This window comes from Mustelus asterias, chromosome 11, assembly GCF_964213995.1.
Source record: "Mustelus asterias chromosome 11, sMusAst1.hap1.1, whole genome shotgun sequence".
NCBI classification, from domain to species: domain Eukaryota; kingdom Metazoa; phylum Chordata; class Chondrichthyes; order Carcharhiniformes; family Triakidae; genus Mustelus; species Mustelus asterias.
Window position 1 is genome coordinate 96,838,965 of NC_135811.1, and position 27,797 is coordinate 96,866,761.

A 27,797-nucleotide genomic window follows, 5' to 3' on the forward strand; every position below is an offset into this window, starting at 1 on the left:
AAGTTAAATATCCCCACCTCCATCATTGCCGGCATTGGGGCATCAGAGCCCCCTCCCCCACCCCAGCAATGCAGGCATCCCCTCCCTTGCCCCCACACCATTGCCACCCTGCCACCATATAATGGGAAGACTTCAACGGAGTTTCTAGTGGCCTTGCCCATGGCCCTGCCCTGGCAGTGCCAATCTGGCAAGTGCAAACTTGGCACTGCCAGGGTGCCAGGGGACTGCGCCCAGCTGTTTCCCTCACCATAGAATCCCTACAGTGTAGAAGGAGGCCATTTGGCCCATTGAATCTGCACTGACTCTCCAATAGTGCATCCCACCAAGCCCTCCCCTCTGCCCTATGTCTATAACCCCGTGCCATTTACCCTGGCAAATCCACTTAACCTGCACGTCTTTGGACTATGGGAGGAAACCGGAGCACCTGGAGAAAACCCACGCAGACCCGGGGAGAAAGTGCAAACTCCACACTGCCAGTCACCTGAGGCTGGAATTGAACCCGGGTCCCTGGCGCTGTGAGGCAGCAGTGCTAACCACTGTGCCACTGTGTCGCCCTGTGACATCGTCACCACCCGGGGCTATACTCATTTCCAAGCCCTCGGCATGGTCATCACAGCTGGTTTGCATTTTTGGAAGCCTGTAGTGATTCCCAACAGATGCTGGAAATCAGAAATGTTTTAGCAAACACTGAATGGGTTAGGTGGGCATCTGTAGCGAGAAAGTGTTAACATTTCAGATTGATGGTCTTTTGTCAGAACATCTGCTATGCATTTCCAGCATGTTCCATTTATATTATTTACTTAACCGGACCATTAGTTTATCCATTTTCTTTGTTGGACTAAGTTTGGTCACAATTTAGCAATGGAATGCAAACTGGGTTGAAATTACAGTTCTTTCTTTTAACAGGAAGCCACCATTTCAGTTTATTTCATTTATTCCTTTACATATTCAGCGTATAAAATGCTGGGATGCAGCAAATTGTTTAGTGGTTTCATGCTGGGAAACATTTGAGACTTTGAGCATCGTTGTTACTTCCAATTTGTCAGCTGGAGAAAGGATGGCTTTCTTTTGGAGGAGCTGTAACCATTAATCACTGCAACAGAACCAGAGCGAGCTTCTGTCCCAGCTTGCTGCCGGAGAGGTTTGTGCAGCGCTAAAACACGGATAAACTCTCAGTAACACAAAACTTGAGCATTAGTATTTCTTGAGGCATTTTCACACCAAAACAGAAGCAGTCTCTACATTGATCGCCAAGAGACTTCAGCATCAACATCTAGTGAAGTGAAAAAGGCTCTGAAACAGCACTGAATCACTTACTGTTCTGGACAATGTTCATACCGAGACAAACCACTTATTAAAACAAAAGCTCAATACATCGATTGGCGAAAAGAACTTTGACGAAGTAACATTACACTTAAATAAATGAATCAATCCAGATTTTTGCACCTCATTCAAACTTTTTATTCACTTAGCAAGACAGCTGTCATCGGGGAAAAGTAAAAAAGGGACTTAGAGTCACAGAGGTTTACAGCATAGAAACAGGGCCCAACTTGTGCATGCCATCCAGTTTTTACCACTAAGCCAGTCCCAATTGCTCGTGTTTGGCCCATATCCCTCTATACCCATCTTACCCGATTAACTGCCTAAATGCTTTTTAAAAGATAAAATTGTACCCACCTCTATTACTACCTCTGGCAGCTCATTCCAGACACTCACCACCGTCTGTGTGAAAAGATTTGCCCCTCTGGACCCTTTGGTATCTCTCCCCTCTCACCTTAAACTTATGCCTTCAAGTTTCAGACTTCCCTACCTTTGCGAAAAGGTGTTGACTGTCTGGCTTATCTATATCCCTCATTATTTTATAAACCTCTATAAGATCACCCCTAAGCCTCCTACGCTTAGGGGTGATCTTACCTCCTTATCTCATTCAGATATTTATGCCATTATTCCTCAACTGACATGATCTTTGATTCAGTAACTCCCTGTGTTAAAATAACCATCCACAGAGAAAATGTTACCCTGAACTCTTTCCCAAAGCTGGCAGTGGCAGTTTGAACTGATGGCCCTTCCTTATGGACTTGGCAACCAGAGGAAATTTTCTTTTCCTGTTCAAAATTTCGGCCAACTTCATCGTTTTGAATCCCTCTTTTTAAAGTTTTCTCTTGGCATTCTTTGCTCTTTTGGAAATAGTCCCAGTATCAGCTGGACAGCCGGAGGCAACTGCTGGGCACTTAAGAAACAGTCAGTAGAATTCAGATACGCCACCAGGAAAGTTGTTGCTGTGGGCCTTGCGATCGGGGGAGGGGAGGAGGCCTTTGGCAGGAGAATCCTCCACTTCTTGGTCCAATGTAAAGTCAGAATAGTGGGCCCCTCTACCCACCCCCCCCCCCCCCCCCGCCCCCCCCCCCCCCCCCCCAGCTGCGTCTCCTCCTCTTCCTAAGTTGGCGTGCTGGGAAAGCCACAAAGTCTTCCCCACGCAAAACTCTGGTTAAAATAGCATCCAGGTCCTGCTGACATTGTTGAACCTTGAGCTGTATATTTAAAGCAGAGCCTTGCTGTTTTCCAAGGGATGTCCTATCCGCCTACACAGAAGAATAGGCTACAATAACAACTTGCAGGAAGACAGCAGGATATTGTTGGTACCAATTGAATCTGTTTAGGAAGCTGTGATACCAAGGGGGAAATCTTTTATAGGACATCGTTGATCTGAATTAAGTTGGCAATCAGCTCAACATCTGGAATAACCTTTGCAGCTACACTTATGTGTTAGCTATGCTAATCCATTCGATGTATTGTAATTCAGGAAGGAATAATCTTGGCATCTTTTGTTCATGCTTCATTATTGTAAAAGACCTGGACAGATGTTTCTGCGTATCCCTCGGTGAAATTGCTGATTTGGAACTGCCATCTTCGGAATCTCGCGACCTACTCATTGTGCTCTTCTCTGCTCTTCATTTACAGGCACTGCATTCTGGTGTCTGCTTGACATTGTACCCATTAAAAATGAGAAGGGGGAAGTTGTGCTGTTCCTGGTCTCCTTCAAGGATGTCACAGATACCCGAGGCAAAAGCCACCAGGGAGACGGGAAGGAAGGTAATAGCAGTAATGAGGTTTGAACTTGGATAAAAGCAAATTACTGCGGATGCTGGAATCTGAAACCAAAAGAGAAAATGCTGGCAAATCACAGCAGATTTTAACAGAGAAAGAGCAAGTAATCGCATCAAGTTCAAACCCCATGAGAGAAAATGCTGGAAAATCTCAGCAGGTCTGGCAGCATCTGCAGGGAGAGAAAAGGGCTGACCTTTCGAGTCCAGACGACCCTTTGTCAAAGCTTTGACAAAGGATCACCTGGACTCGAAACGTCAGCTCCTTTCTCCCCTTACAGATGCTGCCAGACATGCTGAGATTTTCCAGCATTTCTCTCATGGGGTTTGAACTTGATGCGATTACTTGCTCTTTCTCTGTTTTTACAGAAAGGTTTCCATATAGAATGGAATCATAGAATCCCTACAGTGCAGAAGGAGGCCATTCAGCCCATCAGGCCCGCACCAACAACAATTCCACCCAGACCCAATCTCCATAACCCCATGCATTTACCCTGCCTTTCCCCCTGACACTAAGGGGCAATTTAGCATGGCCAATCCACCTAACCTGCACATCTTTGGAGTGTGGGAGGAAATTAGAGCACCCAGAGGAAACCTATGCAGACATGGGGAGAATGTGCCAACTCCACACAGACAGTGACCTGAGGCTGGAATTGAACCCGGGTCCCTGGCGCTGTGAGGCACATTATCCCCATGTCTGTATGGGTTTCTTCCGGGTGCTCCGGTTTCCTCCCACAGTCCAAAGTTGTGGAGGTTAGGTGGATCTGCCATGGTAAATTGCCCCTTAGTGTTGAAAGATGTGTCGATTAGATGGATTAGCCACGGTAAATGCATTCAGTTAGGGGTATAGGGCAGAGTGTGGGCCTAGGTAAGATGCTCTTTCCGAAAGTTGGTGCTAACTCGATGGGCTGAATGGCCTTCTTCTGCACCGTAGGGATTCTTTGGATTCTATGGAAATCTATACAGATTGTGGTTTAATTTATGATGTGTTAATATCCATGACATAATAATATCGTTACTCCATGTTAATATTACACCTCTCTCATGTATTATCTTGTATTTGTATAGTCAAGTGTCTTGTTCTGTGGCTGCAAGATTCCAAATATGAATATTTTTATAAAGTTGCTTTTCTGGAAGTTTCTCTTTCAAAGGGATTTTTATTCTTTCCTACCCCAACACATTTTTAATAGTGCTACAATTAGCATCTTTAATTTACACAAAAACCTCGTACCATTTTGGATCCATCACTTCACAAATGGTGCTTACAGATAGTGTGAACACCACAGTGCCAGATTCATTTTAATATGTGCACTTTGAGCACCATTCTATCGCAGTTTTCTCCTCTTAACGTCAATAAGTGGTGCTATGATGTGAAATGTCACTAATTAGCCATGTATTGGGAATTAAGAATAGACTCGGATAGTCAGAGGATAATACAATATGATGGTGTGTCATGAATACAACATAATGTTCTTTCTCTTTCATGACATCCTTGTAGTTTCTTTATCTGACTTTCAAGGGAGTGTGACTGTGCTTCAAGATAGTAGCATTTCAACATTTTGTAAGAATTTATCTATTATGAACTGTTTAGCATGCAAAAATTAGCTCTGTTAAAGAATCAGATAAAGGAATTTGATACAAATTTTATTTGCTAATATTCTAGAGTAATTTCACCCTATCAGTGCCTGTTAGTGTTTTCTATTATACAGCAATTAAGCTTGGATAGAGCTCCAATAGTGTGAAGCTTGGTCGGGGCAGCCAAGGGTAGATTTTATTTGTTGTAATTCTTGCCATGTCCGTTCTCTCATGTGAACATTAAGATCAGAAGGTAGGAGAAATAGGAGCAGGAATTAGCCATTTTCTCCCTCAAGCCTAAACCACCACTCAATAAGATTATGGCTGAACTGATTGCGGCCTGATTCACGGTGGCAGTGGTTAGCACTGCTGCCTCACAGCGTCAGGGACCCAGGTTCGATGCCCAGCTGCGTCACTGTCTGTGTGGAGTTTGTACCTTCTCCCCGTGTCTGCGTGGGTTTCCTCCGGGTGCTCTGGTTTCCTCCCACTGTCTGAAAGATGTGCTGGTTAGGTGCATTGGCCCAAACAGACGCCAAAGTGTGGTGACTAGTGGACTTTCACAGTAACTTCATTGCAATGTTAATGTAAGCCTTACTTGTGACGAACCAATGAACTTTTAATTTTAACTTTAACTCCACTTTCCTGCTTGACCTCCATAACCCTTGACTTCCTTGCCAATCAACAATCTGTCTAACTCTGTCTTGAATATATCAAATGACCCAGCCTCCACTGCTGGCTGGGGAAGAGGATTCCAAACAACAATGACCCCATGAGAGAACAAATTCCTCCTCAGCTCCGTATTAAATGGAAGATCCCTTATTTTTGAAGCTGTGCCCCCTCGTTCTAGTTTCCCCCATGAGGGGAAACATCCTTTCAGCATCTAACCTGTCAAACACCACTCAGGGTCTTGTTTGTTTCAATAAGATCACCTCTCATTCTTCTAAAGCCTAAAGTTTTTGAAGTTTATTTATTAGTGTCACGTGTAGACTTACATTAATACTGCAAAGACGTTACTGTGAAAATCCCCTAGCCGCCACACTCCGGCACCTGTTTGGGTACACTGAGAGAAAATTTAGCACAGCCAATGCACCTAACCAGCACGTCTTTCGGACTGTGGGAGGAAACCGGAGCGCCCAGAGGAAAGCCACACAGACAACGGGAGAATATGCAGACCCCGCACAGACCGTGACCCAAACCGGGAATTGAACCCAGGTCCCTGGCGCTGTGAGACCATGATGTGGAGATGCCGGCGTTGGACTGGGGTAAAAACATTAAGAAGTCTCACAACACCAGGTTAAAGTCCAACAGGTTTATTTGGAAGCACAAGCTTTTGGAGTGTCGCTCCTTCATCAGGTGAGTGAAGAGTTGTGTTCACAAACAGGACATACATTGACACAGACTTAATTTACAAGATAATGGTTGGAATGCGAGTCTTTACAGGTAATCAAGTCTTTACAGGGACAGACAATGTGAGTGGAGAGAGGGTTAAGCACAGGTTAAAGAGATGTGTATTGTCTCCAGCCAGGACAGTTAGTGAGATTTTGCAAGCCCAGGCAAGTTGTGGGGGTTACAGATAGTGTGACATGAACACAAGATCCCGGTTGAGGCCATCCTCATGTGTGCGGAACTTGGGTATCAGTTTTTGCTCAGCGATTCTGCACTGTCGTGTGTCGTGAAGGCCGCCTTGGAGAACGCTTACCCGACGATCAGAGGCTGAATGCCCGTGACTGCTGAAGTGTTCCTCGAAAGGAAGAGAACACTCCTACCTGGTGATTGTCGAGCGGTGTTCATTCATCCATTGTCTGCATGGTCTCCCCAATGTACCATGTCTCGGGACATCCTTTCCTGCAGCGTATCAGGTAGACAACGGTTGGCCGGGTCGCAAGAGTATGTACCGTGTACCTGGTGGATGGTGTTCTCACATGGCATTGGTGTCAATAATCCGGCACATCTTGCAGAGGTTGCTGTGGCAGGGTTGTGTGGTGTCGTGGTCACTGTTCTCCTGAAGGCTGGGTAGTTTGCTGCGGACAATGGTCTGTTTGAGATTGTGCGGTTGTTTGAAGGCAAGAAGTGGGGGTGTGGGGATGGCCTTGGCGAGATGTTCGTCTTCATTGATGACATGTTGAAGGTTCCGGAGAAGATGTCGTAGCTTCTCCGCTTCGGGGAAGTACTGGATGACGAAGGGTACTCTGTTCACTGTGTCCCGTGTTTGTCTTCTGAGGAGGTCGGTGCCGTTTTTCGCTATGGTGGGTCGGAACTGTCGATCGATGAGTCGAGCGCCATATCCTGTTCTTATGAGGGCATCTTCCAAATAAACCTGTTGGAGTTTAACCTGGTGTTGTGAGACTTCTTACTGTGCTGTGAGGCAGCAGTGCTAACCACTGTGCCACCGTGCCACCTAATCAATATTGGCGCAACTTGCTCAACCTTTCCTTGTAAGGCAAACACGTTCATCTCAGAAATCAGACATTTCGAAGTTGAGAACTGAAGTTCACTCTTTTGTCCAGGGGTCAATCTTCATCCTTCAATCAGAAATAATGGGCCGGATTCCCGGACCTCACTCACAGCCGGGATTCTCCTGTCCTGCTGCAGGGAACGGAGAATTGGCTGAGTGCCAGATTCTCCATCCTCGCTGGCAGTGGCAGCAGGGCGTGAGCAGCCAGAGAATTCCAGCCAATATCTGGTCATTATCACATTTGCCCAAATCGCCCGGTCTCTGGATAGTCGGAGACTGGGAGTAACCCTCAAGATGCATTATCGGACCTTGTGGAAGTTCCAATGCAATGACTTCTTTGGAATTTCCCGGGAAGGTTAACCTTCCAAGAGGCAATTCCCTTCTTCCCAAGACATTTCAAAGAAGCCTTCAGATATGAGAGATAGTGTCATGACTTTAGATGGTTCCGACTTACTTATAACTGGATAGTTACCCAGGACATGTTAGGGAGGAAAATCTGAGTCTAACTCCTGGATATTTATACATTGCCTCCCCATTGATTCTCCACTCGACCCCACCTCACCCCCCACCACCCCACCCTCTCCCACCCCAACTCAACCCCCCCACCCCACCCCAACCCTGCCCCCCCCCACCACCACACCACCCACTCCCATCTATCACTCTCACCCTCTGACTCTTTCTCCAACCCAACCTAACCATACCCCACTACTCGAAACCCCTGCCAACCTCCTGACTCACACTCAACCTGTTCTGACCCAACCTCATCACCCCACCCAGCTACCACTTGACCCAGCTGCCAACCTACCTCACCCAGTCTACCCCCTTGCACACTTACCTCACCCACCCTACCCCCTACCCACCTAACCACCTTATCCACTTACCTCCACCCACTATTTCCTTACCCGCTTACCCTACCCACCCTTCCCCCTACCCACTTACCTCACCCACCCTACCCACTTACCTCACTCACCCTACCCCTTATCCAGTTACCTCATCCACTCTTAATTCACATCCGCTGCATGTGAATTAACTTTCTCCTTTCCTACATTACAACAGATGTTTTGGCCCTGGAGGGAGTTCAACGCAGGTTTCCAAGAATGATACCTGCATTTCAGGGGTTAAATTACGAGGAGAGATTAGACGAATTAGGCCTTTATTCTCTTGAATTCAGAAGATTGAGGGTGATCTGATAGAGATCTACAAAATATTTACAGGGAAGGACAAGGTGGATAAGGATAAAATGTTTCCAATAGTTGAAGGTTCTAGAACCAGGGGCCATAATCTAAAAATTAGGGCCATGTGTTCAGGAGAGATGTTAGAAAACACTTCCCGGAAGTGGGGGAGGTTTGGAACTCTCTTCCTCAAACAGCAGCGGATGCTGGTTCAATTGTTAGCTTTAAGTCTGAGATAGACAAAGTTTCATTCAGCAAGGGGTATCAAGGAAGATATGCCCAGGGCAGGTACATGGAGTTAGGCCACAGGTCAGCCATGAATCTTATTGAATGGTGGGGTGGGCTCGAGGGGCTCTAACCAAGCCTTCCTGTTCCTATGATGCATTTCAAAATTACATCATTGGCTGTAAAGCTCAAAAGGTCATTTGGTGCTCACAAAAGGCTCTATAAAAATGCAAATCCTTCCTTCTTTTAAAGAAATAACCATAACTCCTATTTTGGTATCACTTGCAAATTTGGCCTGTATTCTGAAATTTGGATCAGTATTTGATATCGCAAAGGTGAATTGAACTTTGCATTCTCAGCACAGGCTATAACATTAGCAGACAATGCATCTTCCAGATCTGAAGCTTTTTTTTTCAACACAATTAAAATCCGTGACTGAAGGAGGAGTAATGGACAATATATGGTGAGTGGGCTTTGATTTTTCTCTTTCCCCGAAATCAAAACTATCAACTTGCTTAAACCTGATCTAACACTTCCCAATTGTGATGAAAGAAAAAGCAGTTCTGATACTAAGGATTTGCCTGTTAGTTTGAAATGTGAACACCCTCCCTGAAATAACTCCTCAGAGGCCGGTGTTCCTTCGTTGGATTCCCTTTTTTTACAAGTTCAATTCCATTCCTAAGAGTGATTTAGATACAAAATCAGACTCCGGAGTGTCAGTAGACGTGACACTCCATATTTATATACAGGTGAGGCTCCCTGATTGGGCAGGCAATCATTACCTCAATCAGGGAGCTCATACTCCAAGAGACCAACCTCATGGGCCTCGTTGAGGTCATTACCATAAAATATAGGCGCAGAATTAGGCCATTCGGCCCATCTAATCTGCTTCGCCATTTAATGATGGCTGATATCTTTCTCAACTCCATTCTCCTGCCTTCCCCTGTAACCTTTGATCCCCATACCAATCAAGAACCTATCCATCTCTGTCCTAAATACACTCAATGACCTGGCCTCCACAACCTTCTGTGGCAATGAATTCTATACATTCACCACCCTCTGGCTGAAGAAATTCCTCCTCATCTCAGTTTAAAGGGTCGTCCCTGTACTCTGAGACTGTACCTTTGGATCCTAGTCTCTCCCACTAATGGAAAAATCTTTCCCACGTCCACTCTATCCAGGCCTTCCAGTATTCTGTAAGTTTCAATTAGGTCCCCCCTCATCCTTCTAAACGCCATCGAGTACAGACACTCCTCTTTGATGGTTTTGGTTTGATAAGGCACTTATAAAATTGTGATTTGAAACAGCCCCTTAATATCTAAAAAGCTTCAATTGTGCTCTTGGAATGAGCATCGGTTATGAATACCACATTCAGATTTGTTGATGGTTTTAAACATTTCAATCACACTGTGACATGAATATTCATGTATGCTTAGCTTTGATAATTACTCTGTTTGTACTACCTTGAGACACAGATCATAGAAAATTCATTACTGGTAAGCATATGGCAAGCTTATCATCAATTAGCATCAAAGGACTGAGATAGGAGAAAGACAGGAGAAACTTCAGAGGGATACAATTGGTATGAAAGGGTAGAGAGAAAGTGGATTTCAAACTAAGCAGCAACAGTAGACATTGATCATTGTTCAAACAAGTGAAAGGTAACTTGAGGATTGGTGCCAAGAAGGTCTACATATTGATCAACATTTGCAATGGACTTCCAGGTTTAATAGTGAAATACTGAAATCATTTAAGTACATTTCAGTGTTGGCATCGAGGTCTGTAGGGCCTTTTTGAAGATATGAGCCAGGAAGGCCAATGACCTCTCTTGTTTGTGTGCACCTTGTAAACTCGTAGCTCTTCTTTAAGCTACTCCAGACAACCTCACAAACTGAGAAAAACAGCTAAGAAACGTTTAGTGCAGAGAATGCCGCTTGGTTTTTTTTCTTTGTCTCTCCATGAAGCGCATTTGTATTGACTGGGTCTCATCTTATTTTCTTTCTTTCATCCCAACAGAGGAAAAACGCAAGAACAAGAAGAATAGTGGCTCCCACTTTAGCGTTGCCCGCAGACAGGGCAGAACTGTCCTGTACCATCTAACCAGTCACCTTCAAAAACGAGACAAAAATAAAGTTACGCTAAGTAACGTGAGTATTCCCCTACTCTTTATCGTTCAATCTATGACTATGACAAGAAGGGGGTGAACATGTCTTCTACTTTTGCCGCAGTATGATGCTCGATATCGCGACTGCTCTTAACCTAAAGTCATACTCGGGGGTCAGGTGTTCGAATCCTACCATGGCAGATGGTGACATTTGAATTCAATAAAAATCAGGAATTAAAAGTCTAATGATGACCATGAAACCATTGTTGCAAAAACTCATCTGGTTCACTAATGCCTTTCAAGGAAGGAAATCTGTCATCCTTACCTCGTCGGTCCTACATGTGACTCCAGAGCCACAGCTATGTGGTTACGTAAGAACATAAGAACTAGGAACAATAGTAGGCTATTTCGCCCCTTGAGCCTTTTCCGCCATTCAATAAGATCATGGCTGATCTTTTCGTAGACTCAGCTCCACTTACCCACCCGTTCACCATAACCCTTAATTCGTTTACTATTCAAACATCTATCTTTGCCTTAAAAACATTCAATGAGGTAGCCTCAACTGCTTCACTGGGCAGGGAGTCCCACAGATTCACAACCCTTTGGATGAAGAAGTTCCTCCTCAACTCAGTCCTAAATTTGCTGCCCCTTATGAAAAGGCTATGTCCCCTAGTTCTGGTTTCACTTGTCAGTAGAAATAACCTCCTTGCTTATCCATTCCCTTTATAATTTTATCTGTTTCTATAAGATCCCCCATCATTCTTCTAAATTCTAACAAATTTTAATCAGTCTATTCAGTCTCTTCTCATAAGCCAACCCTCTCAACTCCGGAATCAACCTAGTGAATCTCCTCTGCGCCCCCTCCAGTGTCAATATATCCTTTCTCAGGTAAGGAAACCAAAACTCTACACTGTACTCAAGGTATGGCCTCACCAGCACCTTATACAGCTGCAACATAATCTCCCTGTTTTTAAACACCATCTCTCTAGCAATGAAGGACAAAATTCCATTCTTCTTAATTACCTGCTGCACCTGCAAACCAACCTTTAGTGTTTCATGCACAAGAACACCCAAGTCCCTCTGCACAGCAGCATGCTGCAATTCTTTAACCATATAAATAATAAACCATTTCGCTATTATTCCTACCAAAATGGAAGACCTCACATTTACCAACATTGTACTCCATCTGCCAGATCCTCGCTCACTCACTTAAACTATCTATACCCCTTTGCAGACTTTCAGTGTCCTCTGCGCACTTTGCTCTACCATTCATCTTAGTGTCATCTACGAACTTTGACACACTACACTTGATCCCCAACTCCAAATCAGTTATGTAAACTGTGAACTCTTAAATGCTCTCAGGGATGGGCAATAAATGCTGACCCAGCCAGCGACACCCACATCCCATGAGCAAATTATAAAAAATGCCAGTCCAAGTCGGGCTGGATAATTTTTGCCATGAAGGTAAAACATTGGGGGTAAACTTTCCGGTCCCACCTGTTGCAGGAATCGTTGCAGGCGGGACGGAAAATTTGATGGACCATTGAAAGATCCATTGATCTGGAGCGGGATTGTCCGGTCTTGGGAAGGGTAGAACAGGAAAATCCTTCCCGGTTAAGTCCTAAGACTGGCCCTGATGAATTTGAGTGAATTGAGTGAATGTTAATATGCTATCAGAAGCACAAAGGGAGTCCTTGTTCAAGATTCTCTGAAGGTTAACGTGCAGGTTCAGTCGGCAGCTAGGAAGGCAAATGCAATGTTAGCATTCATATCGAGAGGGCTAGAATACAAGAGCAGGGATGTACTTCTGAGGCTGCATAAGGCTCTGGTCAGACCCCATTTGGAGTATTGTGAGCAGTTTTGGGCCCCATATCTAAGGAAGGATGTGCTGGCCTTGGAAAGAGTCCAGAGGAGGTTCACAAGAATGATCCTTGAAATTAAGAGCTTGTCATATGAGGAACGGTTGAGGACTCTGGGTCTGTACTCGTTGGAGTTTAGAAGGATGAGGGGGGATCTTATTGAAACTTACAGGATACTGCGAGGCCTGGATAGAGTGGACGTGGAGAGGATGTTTCCACTAGTAGGAAAAACTAGAACCAAAGGACACAAGCCTTAAAACAGAGATGAGGAGGAATTTCTTCAGCCAGAGAGTGGTGAATCTGTGGAACTCTTTGCCACAGAGGGCTGTGGAGGCCAGGTCATTGAGTGTCTTTAAGACAGAGATAGATAGGTTCTTGATTAATAAGGGAATCAGGGGTTATGGGGAAAAGGCAGGAGAATGGGGATGAGAAAAATATCAGCCATGATTGAATGGCGGAGCAGACTTGATGGGCCGAGTAGCTTAATTCTGCTCCTATGTCTTATGGTCTTATATAGTGCAGGTCACTGGATGGTAGGGTGTGGCAGGGGCCATGACAGATCCTGATGCTTCTTTCCTCGGGAAATTTTATCTGAAATCAGAGTATTGAATATACTTCCTCTGGATATATTGTGCGAGACACATAATTGCTGGGTGGTAAAATAGAGCTCAGACTTTTAGCAATTAGCAGGCCTGTGATTGTGAACAATAAAAGAACACGTGAAGAACAGAATGAAATGTCCTATTAATCACTGAACTGCCAAGTGGACCAGCTCTCCTGAATACCTGAGAAACTGATTATGGCGTTCATGAGAAAACATATCACCAGTTCACCTATCAACCTCCTATCGTTCACCCTGTCAAATTGTTAAACTACAGTCAGTGATTCTCTGGAACTTTCTTTCTTATTCAAGGAATGTTTTCTACATTACGACAATGACTACACTTCAGAGATGCACCATTGGTTGTAAGGTGCCTTGGAACATCTGATGGACAGGAAAGGCACTAACTGAATAAAAGATTTTCTTCGGAACATAGGAACCCTACAGTGCAGAAGGAGGCCATTCAGCCCATTGAGTCTGCACTGACTCTCCGAAAGAACATCTTACCCCATGCACCCCCCCCCCCCTTTCCCACGCATTTACCACTTTACCACGACTACTCCACCTAACCTACAAATCTCTGGACACAAAGGACCAACTAAGCATGGCCAATTGACCTAACCTACACATCTCTGGATGCTAAGGGGCAATTTAGTGTGGCCAATCCACCTAACCTACACATCTCTGGACCAACTAAGCATGGCCAATCGACCTAACCTACACATCTCTGGACCAACTAAGCATGGCCAATCGACCTAACCTACACATCGCTGGACTCTGTGAGGAAACCAGAACACCCATGGAAACCCACAGAGTCACGGGGAGAATGTGCGAACTCCACACAGACAGTCACCCGAGGCCAGAATTGAACCTGGGCCCCTGGCCCTGTGAGGCAGCAGTGTTAACCACAGTGCCACCGTGCCGCCCTTAAAATCTTCAATATTGGGTTACAGCAGCCGTTGTAATATTTAAACAAGTTCCCCTGTAACGAAATGTCCAAAGATGTGCGGGTTAGGTTGATTGGCCAGGTTAAAAATTGTCCCTGAGATGCGTAGTTAGAGGGATTAGCGGGTAAATATGTGGGGGTAGGGCCTGGGTGGGATTGTGGTCGGTGCGGACTCGATGGGCCGAATGGCCTCCTTCTGCACTGTAGGGTTTCTATGTTTCTATGTTTCTAAAATAAACTGCCTTGGACCAGAGTGAAAGCTTAGATGGTCACTCCTCACTTTAACCATAATTTCAGTCAACATTCCCTTAATTTTGATGTAAAAATTCCGTGTTCCTGACAGAACACTTTGCACTGAGTTCATTCATGTTACACTTTGACAGATTGCATGAGTCGGTTGCACAGCGAAGTATAATTCTCCATCAACTTCAATCAGAAGGAGCTAAAGTGAAGCAGACAATGTGTAGTTAAAAGCAACGATTTGCATTAACAGGCTTAGGTTTGAGTGGCCTTTTCTGCTGCAGTTTACAGCACATTTGAACTACACATTTCTGCGATTTGAATGTGCTTTAATTATCTCATTCTCCCAACATCTTTGTGTAGGAATATTTCAGGAGAAAATTTCATTTTAACCAATTTAATCTATTTCAAGATTAGTTCTAAAATTATGATTTAGAAAAAAACTGCCCCTCGTTTTAGCAATTTTCTAAAATTACACACATTAAATGTTAACCAATGATCTTTTAAAATCTCCAATCTTGCACAAAATAGAGATACCAAAATTTTAGCATGTTGAGTGCTGTGTACAGGTTTGGTCACCACATATTACAGGAAAGAAGTGATTGCACTGGAGACATTGCAGGCAAAGATGTTGCCAAGACTGGAGAATGTGAGCTCTGAGGAAAGATGATGTTTTCCTGAGAAAATGAGGCCAAGGAATGACTCAATTCAGATGTACAAAATGATGAGGGGCTGAGATTGGCCACAGTATGCTGGGAGGAGGGGTGGGGGTGGCGGGGGAAGAGGCTGGTGGTGGGGGTGAGGAGCAGGAAATTTCCCCCACAGGGCAGCCTAAGGCTACTGCACCTAGGTAGGTAGCGGGACGGGGCGACACGGTGCCACGGTGGTTAGCACTGCTATCTCACAGTGCTAGGGACCCGGGTTCAATTTCCGGCTTTAGGTCACTGTCTGTGTGGAGTCTGCACATTCTCCCTGTGTCTGTGTGGGTTTCCTCCGGGTGCTCCGGTTTCCTCCCCACAGTCCGAAAGACGTGCTGGTTAGGTGCATTGGCTGGGCTAAATTCTCCCTCAGTGAACCTGAACAGGCATCAAGGTGTGGCGACTAGGGGATTTTCACAGTCACTTCATTGCAGTGTTAATGTAAGCCTACTTGTGACATTAATAAATATACTTAAACTGAAACCTACCCAGTGCTAGCTCCCCTGGTCTGCCACTAGGAGGCTATCTCCAGGGAGCTGCACTGACCCTGCCACCTACGGGGATGACTGGAAAACTCTAGTTGGCCTCCAACATAGGCACTGTAGGCCTTCACCAAGGTCAATTGGCTAGCATCTGCTTCCATCAGGTAACCCGGCTACCAACACCCCCACCCACACGCCGCCAATACAGCCTCTGGAAAATTGGCCTGGTAGCAGGATTGGAGCTGGGAAGCGAGCTTCGTTCAGCATCCTCAATTCCATTCCTGGACCTCCATTCCAGCCCAAAATCTCAGGTTGACAGACATTCTGGGCAGGATTTTCCTGCCGCGCTCAACCCAAGACCAGAAAATCCCACCCAAGGTCAATGGACCTTCGCAGTGGTCCATGTCCCGTCCACTACGATTCCCCTGGCGGGTGGGAAAGGAAAACTTTGCTCTGCGTTTAATCAACTAATGTAAGAAAAGCTAATAGCAGAGGAATTGCCATAGAAACCTTGTTTTGAAGTGGGACAAATAGGCCTGGATATTGGACAAGACTGAATTTAGCAGAGACACCCTCTGCAGTTGAATAATCTTTAATCCAGCCTTGCATAAGAATAATGCCGCTTGGGACAAGGTGTCGAGGGCCCATGAAACAGTCTGCGGGTGGTGTTTTCCAGTCCTGCTGCAACAGATATGGCAAGCTCAGCCAAAAATCTGCTGACTTTGGCAGCATTTGAAAACCCTGCTGGCAGGCAGGACTGGAAAATCCCGCATCTTCAAAGAACAAAGAAAATTACAGCACAGGAACAGCCTCCAAGCCTGCACCGACCATGCTGCCCGACTGAACTAAACCCCCCCACCCTTCCGGGGACCATATCCCTCCATTCCCATCCTATTCATGTATTTGTCCAGACGCCTCTTCAAACTCACTATCATATCTGCTTCCACTACCTCCCCCGGCAGGGCGTTCCAGGCACCCACCACCCTCTGTGTAAAAAACTTGCCTCGTACATCTTCTTTAAACCTTTGCCCCTCGCAGTTTAAACCTGTGCCCCCTAGTAATTGACACTTCCACCCTGGGAAAAATCTTCTGACTATCCACTCTGTCCATGCCCCTCATCATCTTGTAGACTTCTATCAGGTCTCCCCTCAACCTCCGTCGTTCCAGTGAGAATAAACTAAGTTTCTCCAACCGCTCCTCGTAGCTAATGCCCTCCATGCCAGGCAACATCGTGGTAAATCTTTTCTGTACCCTTTCCAAAGCCTCCACATCCTTCTGGTAGTGTGGCGACCAGAATTGAACACTATATTCCAAGTGCGGACTAACTAAGGTTCTATTCATGGTGAAAATCTGATGAAAAGATGCAGAGGAGAAATGTTTAAAAGAAAGAACTGAAGGGCAATGCCCAGACTTATTCACCAGCCTGGTTTCAAGGCCTTGACTTCCCCCAGCACAATTTGAGCTCGGGATTTGGGAAATTGCGCACACTTCAATGCAGTTGTCACTGCCAAAACCATGAAGTAAGGTCTATAAATACTTACTGAATGTTCTGTCCAATCAACTGTCACTCAGTCTGACGGATGAGTCTGGGAAGGTGCAGCTTGTCTCTCAGGCGCAAATGATGTTTTAGAACTAACTGAATAATAAAAACCCTTCATGCTTTTCCATCTGTGCATTCTATATGTCGCCTTTTCAAAAAAAAACACATTTAATTGAGCAAGGAAGAGCATGAGATAGAATTTCAGTCATGGAGAGGAGATGCAAATGCTTTCTGGAACGTACAGAAAAACAAAGCGACTGCAGCTGCTGGAAATCTAAAGGAAACATTAGAGGAAATATTCGAAAAACAAAGAACTCATCCCGCCAGTCCACTGGGTAGTCTGCAGTGCAGCTGTGACCATCTCTCAGTGGTGGCTGGAGGAGGGGGGGGGGGGGGGGGGAAGCAGCATAGATGTCAGAACTGTTAGCTGGTGTTCTCTATATGCCTCACTATCCACCCACCCCCCCCCCCCCCCCACCCCGCACCCCCCACCCCCACCCCCACCCCCACCCCGACCCCCACCCCGACCCCGGCAGAAGACCATGGCAATGCCAGGCAAAGTCAAACTCGCACTTCCAATCAATGCCACCAGGTTCACGACCAACTCACACTTGGAAAGGGAGAGATGGTGTTGATTAGGGACCGGTAGAGAAATTGGTGAAACCACTGTGGAGACTATCCCTTGAGACTCAACGGGTGTTTAAGCCTCTCGCTTGCTGTGGAATAAAGGAGGCACGCGTTCTGCTTCTTCATAAAATACCTTTATTTCTTTGATCTAACTTCACACACAATTCTCTACCAACAGAATAGTGCCACCTGTGACCCCCTTATATATAAGTGACTTTTATTGAATAATTGACATCAAATTAGGACTTAATTGGAAGGTCTGTTAACCCATTCCTAACAGCGGGGAAGTCCAAGAGGATGTGTATATAGAATGTGGAGACAAAGTCTGGGGCAGAAATATACAGTAAAGGGTAAATGCTAACACTATTCTAATAACAGTTACTGAGAGTGTGCGTAAGGAGCTATATCATAATGATGTCACTCAGAGAGAGATGAGTGAAAAGAAACTAAGTGAGGAACAGTATTTGCCCTGATAATCGGTCATCTTGTATGTGGTTAATTACGTTAGTAAAAGTACATTTTTTTTAATAGAAACCCTACAGTGGAGAAACAGGCCATTTGGCCCATCGAGTCTGCACCAACCACAATCCCACCCAGGCCCTACCCCCATATCCCAACACATTTACCCGCTAATCCCTCTAACCTACACATCTCAGGACACTAAGGGGCAATTTTACCATAGCCAATCAACCTAACGCGCACATCTTTGGACTGTGGGAGGAAACCGGAGCACCCGGAGGAAACCCATGCACACACGAGGAGAATGTGCAAACTCCACACAGACAGTGACCCAAGCCGGGAATTGAACCCAGGTCCCTGGAGCTGTGAAGCAGCAGTGCTAACCACTGTGCTACCGTGCCGCTCATTTAAGGAAAGATCTTTACTTCCAGCGAGTTCTCTTACTACAGTAAGACACCACGGGTGGGTAGGGTCGAGTTCAGCAGGACCAGAAGATTCCACCAGCAGGAAAGGCCAAAAAATCCCGCTCCCAATGTTTTCCAAGACATTCCGACAATAACAGAAGGAGGTAATGTTGGAGTTGTACAGAGCATTGGTTAGGCCACAGCTGGAGTACTGTGTGCAGTTCTGACCACCTCACCATAGGAAGGAGGTGATTGCACTAGAGGAGGTACAGAGGAGGTTCACCAGGATGCTGCCTGAAATGGAACATTTGAGCTATAAGGAGACACTGGGTAGGCTTGGATTGTTTTCTTCAGAGGCAGAGAAGGCTAAGGTCTATAAGATTATGAGGGGAATGAAAGGGTGAATAAGGAGGAGCTGTTCCCCTTGGTTGAGGAGTCAATCATGAGGGGGCATTGTTTTTGGGTACGGGGCAGGAGATTCAGAGGGGATTTGAGAAAAAGTTTTTTCACTCAGAGTGTGGTGAGAATCTGGAATGCATTGCCAGAGAAGGTAGTGAAGGCGGAAACCTTACAAATGTTTTTAAAAATTGGATGAGCACTTGAAATATAATTTTCAAGTATATAGGACAAGTGCAGGAAAATGGAATTAGCTCGCCTTTAGTGGTAGATATTGTCGGTGCAGACTCGATGGGCCAAAGGGCCTTTTCTACGTTCTACAACTCCATGATTCTAATCCATCGGCTATTTCGGACTGAAAGGAAGAGCAAATCCTTCACTTGGAGGGCGATGACTCTTTGGAATTTTCTAACTCCTAGTCCTGTGAATACTCAGTTATTGAGAGTATTCACTATGAAGGTCAACAGGTTCTTGAGCACTAAGTGCATTATGGGATGTGCGGATGTGCGGAATGGGAGCTGATGGAATTCAGTCGTGATTTTATTGAATGATTGAACAGGCATGGGGACCATAGGGCCTAGTCCTGTTTCTCTTTCGTTTGTATGTCTTAGGGGGAAACGATGGCCTAGTGGTATTAACAGTAGACTATTAGAAACTCAGCTAATGTTCTGGGAACCTGGGTTCGAACCCTGCTGTGGCAGATGGTGGGATTTGAATTCAATAAAAAATATCTGGAATTAAGAATCTGTTGATGACCATGAAACGATTGTCGGAAAAAACCATCTAGTTCACGAATGTCCTTTAGGGAAGGAAATCTCCTTCCTTACCCAGTCTGGCCTACATATGACTCCAGAGCCACAGCAATGTGGTTGACTGTCAACTGCCCACCAAGGACAACTAGGGATGAGCAATAAATGCTGGCCCAGCCAGCGACACCAATGTCCCACAAATGAATTTTAAAAAAGTCTGGTCAAAAATTGTTTTCATTTTCATTGTATGAGAGGCTTGTTGTTGTGTTTGTAACTTCTTGATTCTCTTCTTTGGCAGAACATGTTTGAGAACAAGCCCTCCCTCCCGGAGTATAAAGTGGCGTCCATCCAGAAATCCCGCTTCATTCTCATGCACTACAGCATGTTCAAGGCCGGATGGGACTGGCTCATCTTACTGGCCACCTTCTATGTTGCTGTGACCGTCCCTTACAACGTCTGCTTCACCGAAAGCGATGATAGCTCCTCCACTTCCCGCAGCACGACCGTGAGCGACATCGCCGTGGAAATGCTTTTCATTTTCGGTAAGCCAGGTTTTTTCAGTCTGTCAGTCCTCCACCACAGAACACAACCCAGCGCAATTTCTCCAGGGAAAATTTCTCCCGATCCAAACGGGAATTCAGGAGAAAGCCAAAGAGCGGTGGGAATGTGGAACTTGTGATCACAGGGATTGTTTGAGGTCAGTGGTATAGATTTATTCAAGAGGACATTACATAAAAAATGAGGGAATTAGGGTTATTTGCTTTGATTTGATTTATTGTTGTCACATGTAGTGGTGTAGAGTGATAGGTATTGTTTCTTGTGCGTTGTACAGACAAAGCATACCGTTCATAGAGTACATTGGGGTGAAGGAAAGGTGAGGGTGCAGAATATAGTGTTACAGTCATAGCTAGGGTGTAGAGAAAGATCAGCTTAATATAAGATAGGCCCATTCAAAAGTTTGATGGCAGCAGGGAAGACGTTGTTCTTGAGTCGGTTGATACGTGATCTCAGGCTTTTATGAGGATACATTTAGAGGAGGAAAAATTCAAGGAGGCATAAGCAGAGTATAAATGCCAGCATGGACTGGTTGGGCTAAATGGCCTCTTTCTGTGCTCCATGCCCCCTGTCCCTTTGGACACTGACTTCCCTCTGTGCTACATTGGGGCAGATAGATGTGCATTAGGAATGAAAACTTTAACATATCAGTGAAAGAAGACAGTGACAAAAAATTGCTGAGTAAATGTCTCGGATGACAGTTCAGACTTTAGCTATGGTATCAGGGTGAAGTTGCTTCAATTCGTACCAATACTTGTGTAGGCGCAGCCTGAATCAGGACAGTCAAAGCCTGAGAAGATACCAAAGTGGAGAGGTGTGAATCTCCCCGGACAGAGAGAGTCTCAATCCTGATTCAGACTCAGCTTGGTCCTTGCTACCTGAGTTACGCCATCGTCCAGGATTGCTGCCAAGCCGAAAACATTTTTCACCAGCCTGGGGTGTAAATGCACAGTTAAATGATGGAATTACCTCTGGGCTGTTGCTGCACTCTATGCTGCTTATGGGCAGAATTTAATCCAGGCATTGGCTGTGTGGGGTGGTGCAGGGGTGAGGGGATATTTTTGTCCACTTGCTGGACAGCGGGAGAGAGCACCACATTGCCTGCTTTGGGGAAGGCTTGGTGTACCCTCTTAAAGGTCTCAACTGGCACGAAGGCAGGAAGGCCTTCCTGCCCTGGATGTAATCAGGGCAGAGGCAAGAAGGTGGCAGGGTTCCCACCTGGCACCATCCCACCCAATTTAACGCTACACCCCCTCCTTCTCCATACTCGCCACAGGCATTAAATTCCACCCTACATATATATGAACAATCTGTGCAGCCCCTTGAATCACCCTGTGGAACATTCTCTCTGAAAAGATGGCAAGGACATGACTTGTAATTCGTAAACTCAGAATACACAACATTCAAACACTAGCTTTTAGCAGTGGGTTGCATTTGTTCAGGTTTTATGGAACAGTTCCTAATACATTTAGGGGAGGCGATGACCAAGTGGTATTATCACTAGACAATTAATCCAGAAACTCAGGTAATGTTCTGGGGACCCAGGTTCAAATCCTTCCATGGCAGGATGGTGGAATTTGAATTCAATAAAAAATATCTGGAATTAAGAATCTACTGATGACCATGAAACCATTGTCGATTGTCGGAAAAACCCATCTGGTTCACTAATATCCCTTTAGGGAAGGAAATCTGCAGAACTTACCTGGTCTGGCCTACATGTGACTCCAGAGCCACAACAATGTAGTTGACTCTCAGGGATGGGCAATAAATGCTGGCCAGCCAGACTCCTGCAAACATGTCGGATCATTTCACTGTATTAAAAGGTGCTATACAAATGCAAGCTGCTGTTAGTGTCTAATTTCTGGGTGCCAGAGGTTCATCGCTGTTGAAAATGGAACAATTTTGTCCCACGAATGAATAAAAAATAAATAAATGCCTCCCAATTGCTCATCTTGAGTGGGATTTTCCAACTGCGCTCGCCCCGAAACCAGAAAATCCCGCCTGTGGTCAATGGACCTTTCCATGGTCCACCCCTTACCCGCTACGATTCCCGTGGCAGGCAGAATGGGAAAATTCACCCTCTTATCTAGTTTATCATCCCCTCTGTCTCTTCTAACCATTTCTGTTTTGGATACTCATTTCTGCCACTTTTGTCCGGCTATATCATTCACTTCCTGGGCCTCGATTCATCCTATTCTTTTCCCAATTACTTCTGTTTCCCTAACCCTTCATCTATATTGCCAGCATTACTATTGTCAGTCGTAAAATTTGTAATTAAAAGTTAATTGAAGGATTGCCAAAGGCTTCTGCGTACTGTGTAATTCCAGTAAATGTCCTACTGGTATTTAAAATATTCAATAGTTTATGGAGCATAAACCCTCTTTATCACAGAATTCGCAAACATCACTCCTCCTCTGGTCCCTCATCACCACTTCCAGCTCTGACTTGTTACTAATGTTGATACAGATGATGTTATTCCAGGCAATCAAATATTATAAGTGGGCTTGCACAATGAGGCCAGCTGTGTTGCCTCCATTGCAACCAAGACTCACAACAATCAACTTTTTAAAAATTTATTAGCATCACAGGTAGGCTTACATTAACACTGCAATGCAGTTACTGTGAAAGTCCCCTAGTGGTCACACTCTGGCACCTGTTCGGGTACACAAAGTTCCCCCTCAGTGTACCCGAACAGAAGCCTGAGAGCGGCAACTAGGGGATTTTCATAGTAATTCCACCGCAGTGTTAATGTAAGCCTGCTTGTGACACTAATAAATAAACTTCAAACTGAGGAAGAATTTAGCATGGCCAATGCACCTAACCAGCTCGTCTTTTGAACTGTGGCAGGAAACATCATCGGCCGGGGTATTGAGTTAAAGAATTGGCAAGTCATACTGCAGCTTTATAGAACCTTAGTTAGGTCGCACTTGGAATATAGTGTTCAATTCTGGTCTCCACACTACCAGAAGGACGTGAAGGCTTTGGAGAGGGTACAGAAAAGATTTACCAGGATGTTGCCTGGTATGGAGGGCATTAGCTATAAGGAGAGGTTGGAGAAACTTGGTTTGTTCTCACTGGAGCGACAGAGGTTGAGGGGTGACCTGATAGAAGTCTACAAGATTATGAGAGGCATGGACAGAGTGGATAGTCAGAAGCTTTTTCCCAGGGTGGAAGAGTCAATTACTAGGGGGCATAGGTTTAAGGTGCGATGGGCAAGGTTTAAAGGAGATGTACGAGGCAGATTTTTTACACAGAGAGTAGTGGGTGCCTGGAACTCGTTGTCGGGGGAGGTAGTGGAAGCGGATACGGTAGTGACTTTTAAGGAGAGTCTTGACAAGTACATGAATAGGATGGGAATAGAGGGATATGGTCCCCGGAAGGGTAGGGGGTTTTAGTTAAGTCGGGCAGCATGGTTGGTGCAGGCTCGGAGGGCCGAAGGGCCTGTTCCAGTGCTGTAATTTTTTTTGTTCTTTGTTCTTTGAAACCGGAGCACCCGGAGGAAATCCATGCAGACACGGGGAGAAGGTGCAAACTCCACACAGATAGTGACCCAAGCCAGGAATCAAACCCGGGTCCCTGGCATTGTGAGGCAGCAGTGCTAATCACTGTGCCACCGTGCCACCACTTAGTGTAGGCTATGATGGTCGAAGCTTTATTCTTAATGCCTCAAGTTACATGTCACCGGCACTGCCGTCATTATTATGGAATTGAAGCACATTATTACTCAAATATTTTTCAATTTGTGACTAATTTCCTTCACAATTGATGCTGTCCAGTGAGATGTATTTGAACAAATAAATATGATTGCATTCTTAATTTGATCTCCACTTGTGAATATGAAGCGTATTCTTTTTGGCGATGCAAACTTATTGTTTCTGTTTCATCCTCAAAACAAAACACATTATGCCCAGTGATGTTTGCAGAACTGAGTCTAAGGGGAAAAATTAATGATATTAAAATACAAAAAAAGACTTTAAGACTGTACCGCCAATAATCTGCCAAGGTTTTTTTAGTCCGATGAATTTCCAACTGCTCTTTATTTTTTCTTTTTGCTGTTTTGTCCGAGTTGGTGTTGATTTGCAGGGGCTAAGCAGTCAAAGGCTGTAGGTTGCACCTGCCTGTACCAGACTGGTAGATGTAGCAGATTCACTGCGCTGTCTCAGATTGCAACTGATGAATAAAAGCTGGCAGGGTTAATGGCTTTTGTCTTTGTAGAATATCATAGAATCCCTACAGTGCAGAAGGAGGCCATTCGGCCTATCGAGTCTGCACCGACCACAATCCCAGCCAGATCCTACTCCCGTAACCCCTCATATTTACCCTGCTAATCCCCTGGCACTAAGGGGCAATTTAGCATGGCCACTCAACCTAACCCGCACATCTTTGGACTGTGGGAGGAAACCGGAGCACCCGGAGGAAACCCACGCAGACATGGGGAGAACGTGCAAACTCCACACAGCCAGTGACCCAAGCCGAGTCCCTGGCACTGTGAGGCAGCAGTGCTAACCACTGTGCCACCAAGCCGTCCTTTATTCTTTATTCTTTGACGAGATGTTGGAATTGCTGGCAAGGCCAGCATTTGTCACCCATCCCTAATTACCCCTGAACTGAGTGGCTTTCAGAGAGCAGTTACTCATAGAAACCTACAGAAGGAGGCCATTCAGCCCATCAAGTCTGCACCGACTCTGCAACAGAGCAGTTTACCCTGGCCCTATCCCCCTAACCCCACGTATTTACCCTGCTAATCCCACTAACCGACGCATCTTTGGACACGAAGGCAAGTTAACTTGGCCAATCCACCTAATCTGCACATCTTTGGACTGTGGGAGGAAACCAGAGCACCTGGAGGAATCCCACGCAGACATGGGGAGAACATGCAAACACCACGCAGACAGTGGGGTGAATTTTCCCTTTCCGCCTGCCATGGGAATTGGAGCGGTCGAGGGGCGGACCCTGGAAAAGTCCATTGACCTGGGGCGGGATTTTCCGGTTTTGGGACGAGCGCGGCTGGAAAATTCCGCCCAGTCACCCAAGGTGGAATTGAAACTGGGTTCTTGGTGCTATGAGGCAGCAGTGCTAACCACTGCGCCACCGTGCCACCCAAGAGTCAGCTACATTGCTGTGGGTCTGAAGTCAGAAGTAGGCCAAACCAGGTAAGGGTGGCAGATTGCCTTCCCTAGAGGGCATTAATGAAGCAGATGGTTTTTTCCAACTATCGATGATAGTTATACTGGTCACTATTTCTGAGGCTAGCTTTGTATTTCAGATTTATTATTTTAAATTTCACCAATTTCCAAGGTGGAAGTTGAACCCATGTCCCCAGAGCTTTGGCCTCTGGATTACTAGTCTGTGACATGGCTGCGAGGTACCACTTTGTGGGGTGCACTGGGAAAATACTATTTTTCCTCACCGCAGTGAAGATGCTGACACACACTGAAGTATGGTTCTGTTGTGTCTACCACATTGTTGCTTCAACTGAGGGACTACTCTTCATATCACCGCAAAGACAGGGTCCCATCTTGTCTTATCCAACACCAACCTCCATGGACTTGTGGCAGAGGTTAAAGGAGAGTGATGAGGAGTGGGAAATTTGCCTGTTTCAGTTCTTGCTCCAAGGACCAATTATTGTGCTTAATTATAGAATCCTACAGTGCAGAAGGAGGCTATTCGGCCCATTGAGTCTGCACCGACCACAATCCCACCCAGGTCCTATCCCCATTACCCGACATATTTACCTTGCTAATCCCCCCTACACTAGGGGCAGTTTAGCATGGCCAATCAACCTAACCCGCACATCTTTGGACTGTGGGAGGAAACCGGAGCACCTGGAGGAAACCCATGCAGACACGGGGAGAATGTGCAAACTCCACATAGACAGTGACCCGAGGACAGAATTGAACAGGGGTCCGTGGCGCTGTGAGGCAGCAGTGCTAACCACTGTGCCACCGTGCCACCCGGGCAGGATTAATTGTAAAGTAACAAATAAAGGACAGAGCAGGAAGTTCCCAGGTTCTTTCTGACCTGCATGATACCACATTGGCTAACGCACATTAAATATGAGCTGTCACAAAGAGAAGTAATATCTCCACAGGTGTGAAATGTTTTTTTATTCTGCACTTAAAAAGTCTGGGCAGGGAAGCAGTTTATTGTTCTATTAAGTCACTTGCTTGTTTTACCCTTTTTCTTAATGATACTCTTTTCTCTGTCTCCAACAGATATTATCCTGAACTTTCGCACCACTTATGTCAGTCAGTCAGGTCAAGTGGTATATGATGCTCGATCCATTTGCATCCATTACGGAACCACATGGTTTATTGTGGATCTAATAGCTGCATTGCCATTTGATCTCCTTTATGCCTTTAACATCACTGTGGTAAGTGTACATTTAATACGGTGTTCCTCTGAACAGGGGCATGCAATTCTGCGGGGTGCTGAGCTTCATGGGTATGATCGTTCCTGAAGTGAGGGGCAGAGATCTTTCCGAATGGATAAACTTAAACTTGATGGGCGGAATGTTCCCGTCCCAACCACTGTTCCCGTCCCGTCCACAGAGGCGAAAGTCCCGTCACCAAGTTCCTTTATTTACACCATACACCTGTACACAGCCAGCTCTCCAGTCGCTCCCTGCTGAATGCAGGCTGGGAGTCTGACACACCTGCTTTAAATAGGGAGCATGAGGCTCCCTGATTTAGCCCCATCAATTAGGACTCATCAGGTAGTTCATAATCTAGCAAGCCGACCTCATTAGCCTGGCTGAAGTCATCACACCCACCACGGGAATTGTAGCGGGCGGGACGGGACTTCGGGCAGGATTTTGCGGTCTTGTGGCGAACGTGGCTGGAAAATCCCACCCGATGTGTCGCACTGCCTTCTTCATCCCACTCAGTCCAAGTTGATCGCATTCTCGCTTGAATCAGAAGGTTAAGGGATCGAGTCCCGTTCCATAGCATAAGCGCTAAAAGGTAACACTGACACTCCACAGTGTGTTGCAATGTCAGACACTGGCCGCAATTTTCCGGCTATTCACGCCCCACCACATGGTTAAATACAACCAGCTTCAACCGCACTTTGTTTATATTCTTATCCAATAAAATGCGACTGTATAGTTAGTGGTTGAGGATCATAGTTTCAGTGAAATATAACGGGGGGGGGAGGGTAATAATAGTTTGAATGGTTGTAAGCCAGGATGGAGAATTTGGCGCTCAGCCAAATCTCGGTTCACTGCAGTGGGACCACCGAATCCTGCCGAGATGAACAGCCAGGAAATCCACCCCCCCCCCCCGTCTTTCAGATGAAATGTTAAACCCAGACCCTGTTTGCCCCTCACAGGTGGATGTATTCTGAAGAAGGGGGACATTATCCCCAGTGTCCTGACCGATATCTCGCCCTTAACCAACATCACAAAAACAGATCATCCGCTCACTAATCACATTCCTCTTTACGGAAGCTTTGCTGTATGCAGAGGTTTTCCAATACTGCAACAGTGATGACACTGCACATCATTGGTGGTGAAGTGCTTTGGGATGTCCTGTAGTTATGAGTTTTTAAGTTATTTATTAGTGTCACAAGTAGGTTTGCATTAACACTGTGATGAAGTTACTGTGAA

At 45.7% G+C, this 27,797-nt stretch overlaps 1 protein-coding gene across 1 annotated transcript in view; it reads left to right on the top strand.

Moving 5' to 3' along the window:
* Positions 1 to 27,797, top strand: part of LOC144500280 (voltage-gated delayed rectifier potassium channel KCNH8-like) — a 203,428-nt gene that overhangs the window by 72,247 nt on the left and 103,384 nt on the right. The window contains exons 3-6 of the mRNA XM_078222956.1: positions 2,962 to 3,093; positions 10,548 to 10,678; positions 19,935 to 20,178; positions 26,407 to 26,564. Of these exons, the coding sequence (XP_078079082.1) occupies positions 2,962 to 3,093; positions 10,548 to 10,678; positions 19,935 to 20,178; positions 26,407 to 26,564 (665 nt within the window). The remainder of the gene's footprint in view (positions 1 to 2,961; positions 3,094 to 10,547; positions 10,679 to 19,934; positions 20,179 to 26,406; positions 26,565 to 27,797) is intronic.